The sequence below is a fragment of the Astatotilapia calliptera genome, chromosome 17, assembly GCF_900246225.1.
Source record: "Astatotilapia calliptera chromosome 17, fAstCal1.2, whole genome shotgun sequence".
Classification (NCBI taxonomy): domain Eukaryota; kingdom Metazoa; phylum Chordata; class Actinopteri; order Cichliformes; family Cichlidae; genus Astatotilapia; species Astatotilapia calliptera.
The window spans coordinates 29,449,346-29,464,115 of record NC_039318.1 but is presented as its reverse complement, the minus strand read 5'-3'; the positions used below and the strand labels follow the sequence as shown (position 1 = coordinate 29,464,115).

At 39.7% G+C, this 14,770-nt stretch overlaps 1 protein-coding gene across 1 annotated transcript in view; it reads right to left on the bottom strand.

Moving 5' to 3' along the window:
• Nucleotides 1-14,770, bottom strand: part of adipor2 (adiponectin receptor 2) — a 28,155-nt gene that overhangs the window by 4,217 nt on the left and 9,168 nt on the right. The window contains exons 2-3 of the mRNA XM_026147387.1: nucleotides 10,173-10,523; nucleotides 435-614 (exon numbers count right to left, since the gene is read on the bottom strand). Of these exons, the coding sequence (XP_026003172.1) occupies nucleotides 435-614; nucleotides 10,173-10,259 (267 nt within the window). The 5' untranslated portion in view covers nucleotides 10,260-10,523. The remainder of the gene's footprint in view (nucleotides 1-434; nucleotides 615-10,172; nucleotides 10,524-14,770) is intronic.

Below are 14,770 nucleotides of genomic sequence, written 5' to 3'. Positions count from 1 at the left end.
TGCATCTGTATGTATCAAGAACCACATCTGAAGAGCTTCCTGCGGCGTAACAGTGCTGGCCTTTTTTAGCTTTATGCTCTTAAACTGCACTAAATTACTGAACTCTTTTTTTTTAACTCTCCGTCTTTTGAAACACATTCTGTATAAGCGATAAAAAAAAAAAAAAAAAAAACTAAGCAAACACAGAACTCTACCGTAGCTGTTTTTATGGGTTTATTGCTGTCGTTTACTATGTGGCTTTATTGAGTGTTGTTATAAAACCTCCTCAGTAAAGCAAACATACCCCAAGGGAGGAGTACCTAATTTAGTGGGCGGTGGAATTAAAAGGTGGAGCGCTCCCCAACAATCTTTTCAGATAAGTTAAGACGAAGGTCTGAAGTGTGTTTGTGAGTGTGGGGGGGTTGGGTTGTTTTTTTTTGTTTTGTTTTTTGCACCTTGTGTACAAACTCCTCCATCCTCTCCATGGCGTGGTGTGCTTGCAGGAGTGGAGTCATTCCCATGAAGCCTTCATCACCGTTCCTCTCATCCTCCTCCTCCTCCTCCGTTTCCTCCTCTTTTCTTCCTCTGTCATCCTCTTCGCTTACCCTTTTCTTGTCGTCGCACTCTGGGACGCTCTGCAAAGACACACACACACACACACACACACACACACACTTAGTCGAAGAGGACCAGCTGTTTTCTGACACCTTTACCATGAACCTGCTCTGGCTGCATGCTACCCAGTTCAAACATGTGGGAGCTATCATCGATCTAAGCTTGTGCAATCCTCCTCTCACATGCAAATTACATTCAACATGAGTGACAAGACTCATCATAGATCCTTTCTTAAACCTACTGCTGACCAGTGACTGGAAGAGCACACACTGTACAATGTGATCATACACTGAGGATATTTAAGACCACTTTCATCTGAAGCTAACTGTAGCAAATTAGAGTGTTTGTTTTTTTGTTTTTTTTTTACCAGTGAACAGCTTTTTAATTAAATATTTTAAGTTTCTTATTTTCTAAAAGTTGTAACTTGTTCAAATCTTATATACATGAGTGGCTTCATGTGCAACACTTCAGTCAATGTCAAACTCATAACTGTGTTTAAATGTGCTATGTTAAAAAAAAAAAAAAAACTATTTTTTTTATATAGCACCTTTTGTGCAAGTATTGCAGTTCAAGGTATATAATTATTAATATATAATAAAATATTGTAGTGGTAAGTAAAAATCCAGATGAATAAACCAGCAATAAAAGCTAATATTAGTTCAAACAAAGTAAATAAAAACAGGGTTTCGACACTTCCAGCTGCTGTCAGACTCAAACAGCTGAAAGCCTCCTTGCAGATTTGTGCCCGTGCAGCTGAGGCGCCGCGCTGATTCATACGCTGTCAGCACGCGAGACAAGTCTACTGAAGCAAGACGATGAAGTGTTTAAAAATAAGCCAAAATGTAAAATAAACTGACCTCCCTTTAATCTACTTCACTATTCAAACCAGGAAACATAACAACTTATTTACATTCATAAATTTACAACTCGAGAATTTAGCTCCATCGTTTTTCTTTTCGTTCTACCTTTAACGCTGTTACTGACAACTCCTCAGACAGTCCGTGCAAAGCTTTTAAACTGTCCCATATCCCAGCATGTGGTGCACAAAAACTATAAGAGAATACGCGCATGTAAAAATACACATTTTATCATCCCTATCTGACTGCATACACAAACAAATCAGATTAACAAAACTGTAAAAGGAAGAAAATTAAAGCTATTGTGTAAAGAAAACAAAGCCATTTTATTATTAAATCGCTGCAGTCCCTGTTTGTCTGAGCTATCATTTATAAATAGAGGCTTAAACAGACAGTGTGAATTCAATCCAACACAATAGCTGTCACCGCTGGGTAGTCTGTGGCAGAATTAATATGGCTAGCGCTTTGTGATAAATACACAGTCATTCATCATTACTGACACGCAAACAAACAGTCGCACACAGTTAAGCGCTCGCCGACACACCGATGATGTGTGCGGTTTCAGGTGGGAAAGCTGATAAGTATTAAGGCCACACATGCATCAAAACACATACACTGATGATTATTGTTATTTTTTATTCCTCTTAACAAGCCACAGATTTATTTATGTTTAATAGGAGATGATTAGAAATGGCATCCCTCTTGTTCTTTTTAATACTCCAGAGGAACAGGAAAAGGCCAAGTGAGGAAATTAGGGGAAAAGTGGCAAGACAGAGAGGGACACGAGAACAAGTGGGTTGCAGAAAGAGGGAGAATGAGAGTCCTGTTTTATATATAATGCATGACTAACCCCGTTTTTAAAGACCCACCAGCAAAATACACTGCAACAGCAAGGTCTCTGCTCGTGCACGTGTGCCTACTGACCATGACATGCCGTTTAGGAACTGAAAGTGAACGTCTCCGAAGTTTATTTTTCCTTGAATCTGTGTGCACACAGTGTTTAACCACACATGAGAACAAATCAGAGGCCGCAAAAATGCAAGGAAGGGACAAAAGCTTCCATCACACTTGAGGGCAATATTTTCATGAATCTGCTGTTTCACCTAACGTTGATTCTCGGTGTACTTATGTGCAAAGGACCTAGTGCACTATGTCAGCAGAGGGTATCTGGGTGACTGCCAAACAATCACATGTGCCCTCTGGTCTTTGCATCTCTCATGGATAACCTCTCATGTGTGTCCATGCATGCAAGTAATACAGGTGTGGCCTTAACTTCAGGTGCTGCCAGTCTGGTTGTGGATTGTGAGATTCTTGAGTAACTCTGTGTGTGCACACGTGTCTGTGCACAGCAGGAACAACAGCATGTCCTCTAAGGTCAGGATTATGCTCGGTTGCAGATGCACAGACGGACGAGTAGCTGTTCTTGCGATATTATATCCTCGTCGGCTTTTGAGACACGTGTGGTGCTCTTCGCTGATGTAGAAAGTGTATGACACATAAGCAGCACAGCATCTACTGCAGTTATCAATACAACTACTGTCATCTCACGACCAGACTAAAATCCCCGATTAGTTTTGGATGCAAAGCGCACAGTTTATTTATAATTTATCCTAGCAACAAGCTACTCGCCTAACCTGTCTTGCTGTAATTTGAATCCATGTGACTATCAGAATAAAATTATGCTAACATCATGTGAAAACAAGACTGAATCTTGTGACTGAGTTTTATCAACAAAACTTCACCAAACAATCTATATGTACGACAACGCTGAAGCCCTGAAGTAACGCCCGCACATAACACCGTGGGACATAATCTGTTAGTGTGTTTGTCAGAAAAATAGTGATTTAGTACAATTGACCTCATTTTTAACACTTTTTTTTTTTTTTTTTTTAAATAAACCAAAATTAGCCTCTTGAAAAATAATCAGAAATGAAAACTGCAAGTTGCAGACCAAGTATGTTAAGACAATAGCAGGTAAAAAGTTCTATGATGTGCATGAGTGGAATAGTATTCAAGTATATGGCCACCAGCTAAAAATAATAGGACATGCACTGTGACAAGTCACAGTCACATACTTGCTTTATAAAACATGCCTTGTTCTCCTAGTCACACCCATTAATACAAGCACTTTTTCTATGCTCTAGTGCTTTCTATCCAACATCCACACATTCACACTTCGATGGATGCATTAGAGAGCAACTTGGGTTACTATCTTGCCCAAGGATATTCTGCATACAGACTGGAGCAGCCAGAGATCAAACCACGAACCTTCCGATTAGTAGACAACCTGCTCTCCTGCTCTGAGCTACAGTATGCTAGCTTAGTAAACTTTTTTCCCCCTACACAAAAGGTTTGATTACAAATAATAAATGACTGAAAAGGCCGTTTCTGTTACCTGGTGTGAAGCTGACATTTTGGAGGCTGTTTTCACACGACCGTAGAGATGTTGTTATTAAAATCTGCAAAAACAGCTGTTAAATCCTGCCAGAGTGCTTTCCTGCTCTGATCGTGAGAAGCGGGTTTAATATGGGTATTCTGTAGCTGGTAGTTAGCAGCTTTCGTCTTTCTCTGCCACGTAAAAGCTGATGAAAGAGGCTGATTGCAAAGAGGAAGCTATGGGTGTCTGCGCATATTCTCAGGAAGAAAAATACAGAGAAACTGAAAATGACCGACTGCCAGTGATGCAGGCACAGAAACTTTTTTTTGCTTTTCTTGTGAAACATCAGTTCATTTGAAATCAGCCACAGTGCTGAGGTTTAGCAGCAGGCGACGCAAATAGCCGAGCTGCCAGCTGCTCAGCTGAAGCTGCTGTAATCAGACCTAAAAACTGAGAGGACAGGAGGAGGTCTGTCACAGCGAAGCAGGACAATTTTCCTGGAACTCTGGGCTACCCCTCACACACTTGTGCTTACATTCAGAGATAAACACGCCTGTGAAAAAGCCTGAACATGTGACTCAGCTGCATGGTTGTCAACAAGGTATTATGGCAGAGGTTACAGAGTCAGATTTCGCTCTGTATAGGAGAGAGTGCATGTCTACTGATATGATCCCATCTATCCAAAAACCATTCATTCTTATCTCGGTGAGGTCACCATGCACCAGCTCATCGTGTATGAGTAACAACGCAGTCCGGAGGTCAGCGAGGCCCAGATCGTTGCTCGTCTGGCACAGTCACGTGTATTTTGTGTAAACGTGTCACAGTTGGTGTCATGTATAAGCTGAACACTTCTCCTCTCCATTTTTTGGGGGGTGGAAAACAAATTCCCGAAGGACAGTTGGGAGCCTCTTCCCAAACACTGAATTAAAAAGAATTGATAGCATGTTCAACTTGCAGCCCAAAGCTGAAACGGACTTATTCATATGGCTCATTCTTCCTGCCCAACAGTCCAAAACTCAAAGATTAGCCGGAAACAGCAAACACAGTGTTCACATTTGCAAAGCTAAGCCTGGTACATGTGTTTACTGAAAATAGAAATACCACAAATATACATTTTTTAAAAATTTTTTTTTTATCTCATATTGTAGCAAAATGCATCTGTGTCTGACACACAAGGTAAATAACCTTATCAGTGCAGTGCAGGCACGCTGACTTTCACCAGCTTTGTTAAGTGATGGGATGTTTTAATGCCTTAAGTCAGTGGTTCCCAAACTTTTTTTGCTAGGCCCCCCTTTGTTTTATAAGAAAAATGTTCGCGCCCCACCCCCCTTCTGATGCGTGCATGCAAACACATCCTCCAGCCACACACACCCATATTTTGCTCCATTGCGGTTTCTTTCACACCTCAAACATTTAGTAAACAATTAAGCAAATACAAGTAATCTGCAATAAATTACAGGTAGTAATAAAATACTCTACTAACTCTTTTACGCTACGTCCGCACCTACACGGGCATTTTTGAAAACGCAGCTGTTTCGTCCACACGTAAACGGCGTTTTGAATCACCGAAAACTGAGATTTTTTAAAACTCCTTTTTTCCGTTTACGCGTGGACGAGGAATACAGAGTTGGTCACGCAACGTCAAAGGTATGTGCCTTTTTTCACGTCATGCTGTGCGCCACGTTATTGTTTACATGAGATGAATTGCAGAATGGCAGATAGTCAGATTAACAGTATTTTGCCTCTACCTTCAGTTTTTAAATGCTTGCAGATACACACGCAGTTACTGTCCCTCCATTTAGAAAGGCAGAGGCGTCACGGTGTGATTATTTTACTGTAGTTGTTTTTTTCCTGTGTAATAATATTCAACATTGCTATCAATACATTTTTCAAAAAATGCCTCTCTGTGCAAAATGGGTTTGACAACATAAACAGCTGTGGGATACTGTTTGTCGTGACTTGGAGAGCCCAGCGCTGCTCCCGACACAGGGAAAATCAATTATGCAGGCGAGACCTACCTTGGCACTTGTGCAGGTGAAACCAAAGGGAAGATATGCTTCACCATATTTTCTAGTCTTTGGCTTAGAATGAAGTTGGTTTGGCGAGCCCCACACTTTGGGAAGTTCTGCCTTAAGCCATTTTAATTATTCTTTTTTTAACGTGGCAGTAGTTTAAGAGTGAAATAAAAAGGTTATATATTCTGTTGTGATTTCAATTTATCAGTCTGTTATAATATGGCATGATTAAAGTGGGAGTGGTTGTTCATTTTGGATGTGTTACATTTTTTAAAGACTAAACAAAGAGATGAAGGGATTGCACAGTTATTTATTGCAAGAACGTTTGTGAAAATGAATCAAAATGTGCTGTATCTGGGATCTCTTAAGATACTGAATAAAACCTAAAAAAAGAAAGAAAGAAAAATGAATGTCAGAGCATGACAGCAGAAAGACTCGCAACACTTTTCCTCTGAGCATGAGCTAAAAAGTTGGTCTTGGATGATATATAGACACAAGAAGAGGAAATCCCTCAAGGTATCGGTCTGCTCAAGATTAAATGAGGCACTTTTTCTCAAAAGTCCCAAAACAGCAATATTGCCCAATGCCACACACACACACACACACACACACACACACACACACACACACACACACACACACACACACACACACACACACACACACACACACACACACACACAAAAAGAAACATATATCCAGCTCCCCTCAGGCTCATTAACTACCCTATATGTATACCTGGCTAATGACTTTCTCCTGACTAATGATGGCGCACATGCACTTACACACACCTACATACACATACTGTGTTTGTAATGAATGATTAGCTTCTGTAGCTTGGTCAGGGGTGAGCAAAAGAGGTTCAACATCCTCCAGTGAACTTTAAACTACATGGTCCAACTCTGAGGACCAATGACACAAGAGTTGGAACTTGAACTGGTGTTGGAGGGAAGTGCTCACACTTATACACGCTAACCCTTGCACAGCACAACAGACATGTGACTCACACATGTACAGCTGCTCTCTTGGGGCAGTAAGGGTAAACACACACACACACACACACCCCCCCTCCAGTGGTCACAAGACAAACTGTTTGTGCAAATGAACGCAAGTAGGCATGAATTTGCAAGTCCAGCAACAAAGTCCTAGATTTTTATCAAGCTGTTCACAGTTAAAGACCTTGAAGCAAGTTTTTTTCCTTCCTTGCTTCACTGGATAAAGAATGGAAGCTCTGAAAGCCTTACCAAGCTGGGAGATTTTTAAAAGCAGGGGATTTTATTTGCCTTCTTGCTGATATTTTCATAAACAATGCTGGTGGGTTACTTCAAAATAGAAAACCCTCACTGGCCACTTTGTTCAAATACTCAATCAGCCAATCAAATGGCAGCAACTTAAGGCATTTAGGGAAACATTTAGGGAAACTTCGAAATTACATTGTTGGCATTTCAGAAACTGCTGATCAACTGGGATTTATTATCTCTAAGCTTTACAGAAATGGTCTAAAATAGATAAAAACATCCAGTGAACTGAAGTTTCTGTGACAAAATGCCTTATTGATGTCAGAGGTCAGAGAAAAATGGCTACAACCAAAGTATGCAGAAGAAAAGATTCACATCATGGATGTGCAGCCACTGTGATGCTTTCGTGTCAACATGGACCAAAATCTCTGAGCAATGTTTCCAGCATCTGGTTGAATCTGTGTAACAAAGAGTTAAAGTGGATCTGAAGGAAAAAGGAGGCCCAACCTGGCACCGGCAAGGTATAACCAATATACTAACTGGTGACTGTAAGTGCTAATTTGTTCCCCACAATGTTTGAGGGTTTAATGAATAATGACTAAGAAGGATGCTAGAATTACTTAATGACTGTGATTGTGGATGACAGGTACAAGAAAAGGAAGTAAAAAGTGATGTTACATTAACCTGAGATGGATAAAAGTTTAATAAAAAAAAAACTAAAAAAAAAACACCCTGACGAAGTGAGGATGTTTGAAGACGTCATTCGTCTGTTGGCATTTTCCTTTTACGTTGTTGTGTGTACGTGACTGAAAACAAATTCCTTAGCTGTGTCTCATTCAGCGCTGTGTGTACTACATGTGTTATGAGAGTTTGTCATTATTTGTCATCTTAGGATAAACCGCTTTTTTTTTAAAAAAACAAACAAAAAAAACAAAACAGAGGACATAATGTTGACTGAGTTTATTGGGTTCTGCGGATATTTTTGTTCCTATGTGGGATATTTTCTTATTCCTACTCAAATTATTTTCCATTATCTCCATTATGAAAAACTTTAAACTGGACTGGACTCATGTAACAGATATTACCACCTTAAATTCTTCAACATCTTAATTACTTTCAGTAAATTAAATGACCTGTAAAAAGACCCATAATTTGACTTTAATGATGTTGTGTTTTTAGCCCTTACAGGCATCTTTCATGACAATCTCTAACTTTTATGCTATTTCTAAAACAGTTATGAGCACCAAATTCCCTATAACACATAGTTCATGCAAAGATAGCAGGCTGATGACTTTGGGATGTGAAACTATTGTTTCAAAATTCGGCTCTGCAACAGAGGGGTGTGACCAGGAAAGCACTCAAATGCCAGAATCCCACAGGGACAAGTTCAAAACTATCAGAAAAACAGACACGTGTACATTTTTCTGAACAGGAGATCATCTCCCTACCATAAAATCAAATGTAAATCAAACATATGAAATATATAGGTCACACTGACAAAGAAAAAAAAAAAGTTCCAGTTTCACGGAAAACAGGAAGTGTAATACCACCCCCAAAACCAAACCGCACAAGCACAAACAACACATCTGAGAGAAGCTAACACCTGAGCAAAACACTTAAAAATTCAAATGTGGCCTGTGGGGTGTTAACACAGCGTGTCCCTGCTGACTGGGGCAGGGAGCCCCGATGCTGTCTCAGGTGTCTGTGTTCTGTTACAGCGGGTAAAAAGGCCAAACACAAGCAGACACACAAATACTATTGTGTTTCAGCTCAGTGTCCCACTGCTGATCGTCTTTCACAGCGAACAATAGAACAGCAGCTCCGACTGTATACACACACACGTTCAGTCTGAAAAAGGACAAATGGTGCCTCTGAGGGTGAGTGTCTGGCACATTTGTGTGATAGGTTACCTTCATATGGTGCTAAACACACTGATTTTTGGTAACATTTGCTTTCCTTCCACGAAGACAACTCTATATAGTACTAACAGGCTTATTTCAGGAGCTGTGAGTTTTGGCCTTATTCACTATCCACATTGCTTGAGATTTTAGAGAGGAACCAAAAGTGAACATCAGGCAGTCCCTGAGGCAACCTCATCAAAATGCACTGCTAATTACTACACCCCAGAATGACTCATCATTGAGTCTGAGCAGCCTAGAAGGTGGTGAGGGTGTCAATAATAAGTTGAGGTTGGAAAAGCTGAGGAGGAGGTTCGTGATGAAAACGTGCAAAATTTAATTCTCCAGCAACTCTTTCTAAGCTGCTCAGGTATAGCAGCAGACTGCATTTGAAGTTTTATACGCACAGCTTTGTCAAACTGCTAATGGCATAGATTGTGCTTTTTGTACTGGATATGCTTTATGTAAAATACTTCACAACTTTTCTGTCTCCAGGAAACTTCCCACTGAGAAGAGTGTTAATGTGTTACTTCAACTCATGTTTTATGTACTGTGCTTTATTCGTTTTATTTTTAATGGTTTAATGTTAAATGATTAAAGGATAATTCCCTAACAAAAGCTCACTCGCAGAACTAACAACAAAGTAGGTCCAAAATGTTCCTAAACAGTTATTGGCATTTCTAACTTTATAATGCTCATTAATAAAGAAAAGCCTCGCAGCCTTTTTATGTTAAATTAAATATGCCGTTCAATAAACTCCAAAGGACACAAACTGAGGCCAGACTATGACCAAGTGATTAACCCTCAGTGCCAATTACTGTTTTTAATCGATGTGTGTGGTGTGTGTGCTTCAAATCTACTTTGTATTTATGTACACAAGAGCCCCCAGCGAGTTTGCACTTTGCTAATAAACTGATATAAAATATAAAAGAAAATTGACATTCATTTCTTTAATTAAACTTAAAAAAAATCCTCCAGCTCATGTTTTTTTATTTTATTATTAGGTAAACAGACTGGTCAGCATCAGTTACTCTATATTATACTTTCCTGTTAACAACACCTGTTTATTTATGAACTTGAGGGTGTGTGTGTTTTGGTGGGATACTTTTACAGTGTAACCAGCTGACCCACATCACGCCTCACTGCTCTGAACCAACCACAGCAAATTGTGTGTGTGTGCGTGTGATACTTACCCCACTGTGCGAGGGGCACTCTGCGGTGCTGAGGTGACTGGTTGAAGAACCTGAGGTGGGCAAGTCTGCTTTCTCCCGTGGACTCATGGGACCTGTAGGCGTAGACTCTGTGGTGTGTTGTGCTATGAGATTTGAAGTTCTATGTCGCAACACAAATGTTGGGCCCTCGGCCCCACTCTTCTCTCCTCCGTCCAGCTTGAAGTGCTGGACTGGCCTCCAACGAAGACTGAGGTGAACTCAGCGGGCAGTGGACAGACTCGCAGATGTTGATGAAATCTGGTTGGTGAGATGGGTGACCAACCAGGAATCCACTGAGAAGGCGGGCAGGACTGCCACTTGACTTGAAGGAGACTACATTTTTTGAGGAAGACAAAGAAACAAACAGGAAAAACCAAAGTTATTTGTTTATTCTCAAATTTAAATACATAGTCATAACATGTGATCAAAACAAATCTACTTCACAACTGTTAAAATGTCCAGGATCTTTCAAAAGAAACAATTTTTTTCTAAGTGGGGTTTCATTTATTCAAACATAAAATACATTTTGGTGTATTAGAAGGCCAGAAATAACAGCAAAATATATGAACTTGTGCTACAAAGAGTACCACAGATTCTCTGGCAAACTAAATCTGGACCAATGATTATGTGACAAACTCCAAAGGACCATTTTAAGCAGAAAAAACCCTGAAACCACAAGTTTATAACATTAACCTAATACAATCATTCACAATAACAGTCTCCAAGTAACTGAAAAACAGAATGCAATAAGAAACAAAATATATATTATAAAATAAATACATGATCCTGCACACACCCGTAACAGCCAGTGCATTAGTGAGGCTTCGTGTTTGGTTTTTGGCTTGGCCGCCCAGACTAAAAATAAATTTAGTGGCAGCATGGCCTGAAAAGGTCACATGTTTGTGTTCTCCTGACACACAAAGTGTCCTGCAGAAATATCACCACAGCCAAACAGCTACCATTGATTACTGCATTCTCTGTCACTTCAAAAAAAGTTGCTCATGGCATCGAGGCCTTAAACTACTGCACCTACAAACACTCAAAGCCAGCTAGGCGCTGCCAAATTGCTGTCATGTTGAGTTGCTTAGTGACAAGAAGTGTCAAGAACAGAGACAAGTGTTTCACACACACAGGAAAAAGACACGGAGGTTCAGAACTTACAATCAATTTCCTTTATCGTTCACAAAATACGTCACTATTTCTCAGAACAGTTCTTCGTTGGATTTTACAGGCAAATATATCACATTGTTTAAGTTAGATAAACAGTGTGGGCAGCATGGTTGAACAATTCAATCGCAATGCAAAGAGACATTCATAATGTAGCTAATGAACAAAATTCATAAGGTAGCCTCACAATATCAACAGCAGTACAGCATGCTCATATTTGTATGTTTATACTGTCTGCAGCATGTTTTTAAACATTCACTGAAGCTTTAATGCTCTGTACATAATGAGAAATACACCTACACACACATATCGGCATACTGTTTATTCACTGTGCCTCTCCAGCACACACACATTTGCTCCCGAGAGGCCAAGTTGATGTGAGTACACCCTCGAGCATTGGACCACTTCATTTAAACCATCTCTCTGTGCTACCAAACAAGCATTAGGGGATTCTGTACACTCAAGGGTAAAAGAGGAACACAAAGCATGTGCGTACAAACACGAACCACTTAACGTACCATTTGTATTAGGGTGATGCAAGTATGTATGTAAAGCAATTGTTACATACTCCCATAAGTGTGGCGGCGAAGGGTAAAAAGAAAGTAAACAAGAAAGGAAAAAACTATCCAAAGCTAAGAACAAAGAAAATCCTTAGAGCCGCAGGAAAAATGCTGAGCGTCAAACCCTGTGACATTGACCAGCACGCTCTATTATACGCAGAGAAGATGATGGCGACTATTTTAGCTGAACTGAGATGACTGGCCAGTGGGCAAGTTCCCAAATCGAAGCACTTCTACATCTAAAGACTGTCCAATCAATCTCTCCCCCTTTCCTTTCAGCTTCTCCCCAATCGACCATTTACGAAAATTACACTCTTTCCCACTCTAGTTGCGCTGTTATTTTCTGTCATGATGAAAAGTTAGATTTCATGGAGGGTCCCTATTAACTAGAAAAAAAGGGGAATAAAGTATTCTTGAAGGGTATTTTGGCAGCTATAATAGTGGATTCCCAGGACAATAGTCTTGTGGTCTGATTGCTACACAGGCGCAAACAGCTCTCCAGATGATTCAAGTCGCAGACAAGTTTTGTTCTGTGTGGTTGTGACAAAAACAACAATATTATGAGAATAACCACAAAGTTATACATGTAAATAACACCAAAAAATAGATGTGAAAAAGCATTACAGTGTAACAAAATAGAAAATAGGAAGGAAAGGTCTTTAGCCTTATGCTGATCAAATACAATAATTATGAGGAAGTTTTGGTGCGTTTGTTTTTTGAGACTGGGATGTTTACATGATTGTAAGTCAAATATATTGTGATTTATGCTCAGAAAGTCTTTAATCTTTCCCCTGGTTAGTCAAATAACTTAAACAACTAGTAAATTACCCCTGACAAACACCACACATGCTATTAAAACAACTCGAAGTAAACATTATAAAACATGTGTCACGATATATGTCAGGTCAGAAACAAGCTGACTGGCTATATTGCACAAACTAATGTGAATTAAAATCACCGAGAATGATAAATATGAACTTGACCTTGACCACAGTTTGGGTGAAGTCCCACATTCCCATTAGGTGATCATTGTGTCCAAGTTCCACTGAAATCTGACAAATACTCTGGGAGGAGTAGAGATTCTTATGACCTGTGGACAGACAGACGATGGACGTCTGGCCACGGCATGAGCTCATCGGTCCTTCAGCCAGATGAGCTAATAGAAACAAAACTGAGATGTGCAAACCCACTCCAGAAACTAACTGAAACTGAACTGGAAAAAATAAAAATAAAAAAAAATAAAAAAAATCATAAAATGAAATAAAAACCAATAAGAAAAATAAGAGGAAGGAGGAAGAAGAAGAAGAAACAACAGAAAGCTTCAACTCTGTAAAGCAAAACAATAAATTTGCAGGTTTGAGAACAGACTCACTAAAAAGCTTTACAAAGTTGAGTCTTTTCACTTGTCTGTGTCCAGCTGCCTGGGAAGTCAAAGTCAAAACACAATGATTGGCACTACTTAAAGGGAAAGACACAAGCGCCACAGTTCTGACCCCATACTGAGATAAAAAGGCACGCTATCAGGGAACATGAGATAAAAAGAGAGAAAAAAAATTATCATTTTTAGACACCAAACCAAATGGGGCTTCCCAGGGTCTGAGCCAAAGCCCAAAGAGGTTTCATTTCTGAGAGACCAGCTGACACACAATGTCTGTCGACAGGATGTGAAATGACTCACCATCAAGATGCTTCATGCTGGGTAAATCTATGATCACAATTTTCTTGGCTCATAAAAGGCTTGTGAATGTCATGTACACGCTTATTGTTCCCTATTAACGTCCTGCTGTGACGTCCAATAATTTTCCACACTCATCACCTATGAAACAAACCAATAACACAGACAACTTTACCATCTGCTCTGTTCTTCTGCTAATTATAGCCACTCACTAAATGCCATCTACCTGACCCTGAGTGGTACTCTGGGAGAGACAGAGGGCTGGACAAAAAGGAGCCAGGTGGACGACCCGCTGGAACTAACTGGAATTAACTGACGCTCCCACTCAAAATCTCTCCTGGAGAGCCCCTGAGTAATGCTTCCCTTTACTGAAAATAAACTCCTCTAGTGCTTTTCAACTATGTCCTAAAAAGAATTGAAAAAAAAATACAACAGCGCAAGCAATCCAGAATGCATGCTGTCAGCAATATTTTAAAATAGAAAGCAATCCATATTTTGAAATATTGGGTGCACCTCCTTTCATGTGCATGAGCTTAACCTTTATTGAAATTTTCTGGGGGACTGTTTAGTTTTCATTTTAGGAAGTTGCACAGTATTTTGCACCATATATGGAAAGAAAAACAAACAAACAAAAAAACCCCACCTCACTAAACCTTAATATCAGTTTAAAAAAAAAAAAATCACTAAAAATGTATTGATATCACAACAACCTTGAGGTCACATTATTACACATTACTTTAATGATGGACACTATTGAGCTTTTAACATTGATGCTATTGATCCGACTCAAAGGTCAATATCCACAGTACAATGAGTGCATGTATCCACTTCATGCAGGCTGTGATAGCATGCTATGAGCACGCATGTTTAAAGATTACATTACTGATGTCACTCAGCTCCGGTCTTCAGTTTGAAAGAATGAAAACAAGTTTAAAAGTGCTTACCAGCCTTGAAAATGAAAGAAAACAAGTTGCGGTGAAAGGACGAGGTGCACATATTTTTGTTAAAACCACTACATCGAAGATGGAAAAAAAAAAAAAAAAAAAAAAAAAAAACCTCCACAGCTCTGACTTACTGCTTAAGAGTGTTTATTTTTAGTATATCATCACCGAGCACATCTTATCTGCACCGCCTCCCGCTGCATGTTCTGTCTGATGTACTAAATCCAAAGGCACCAA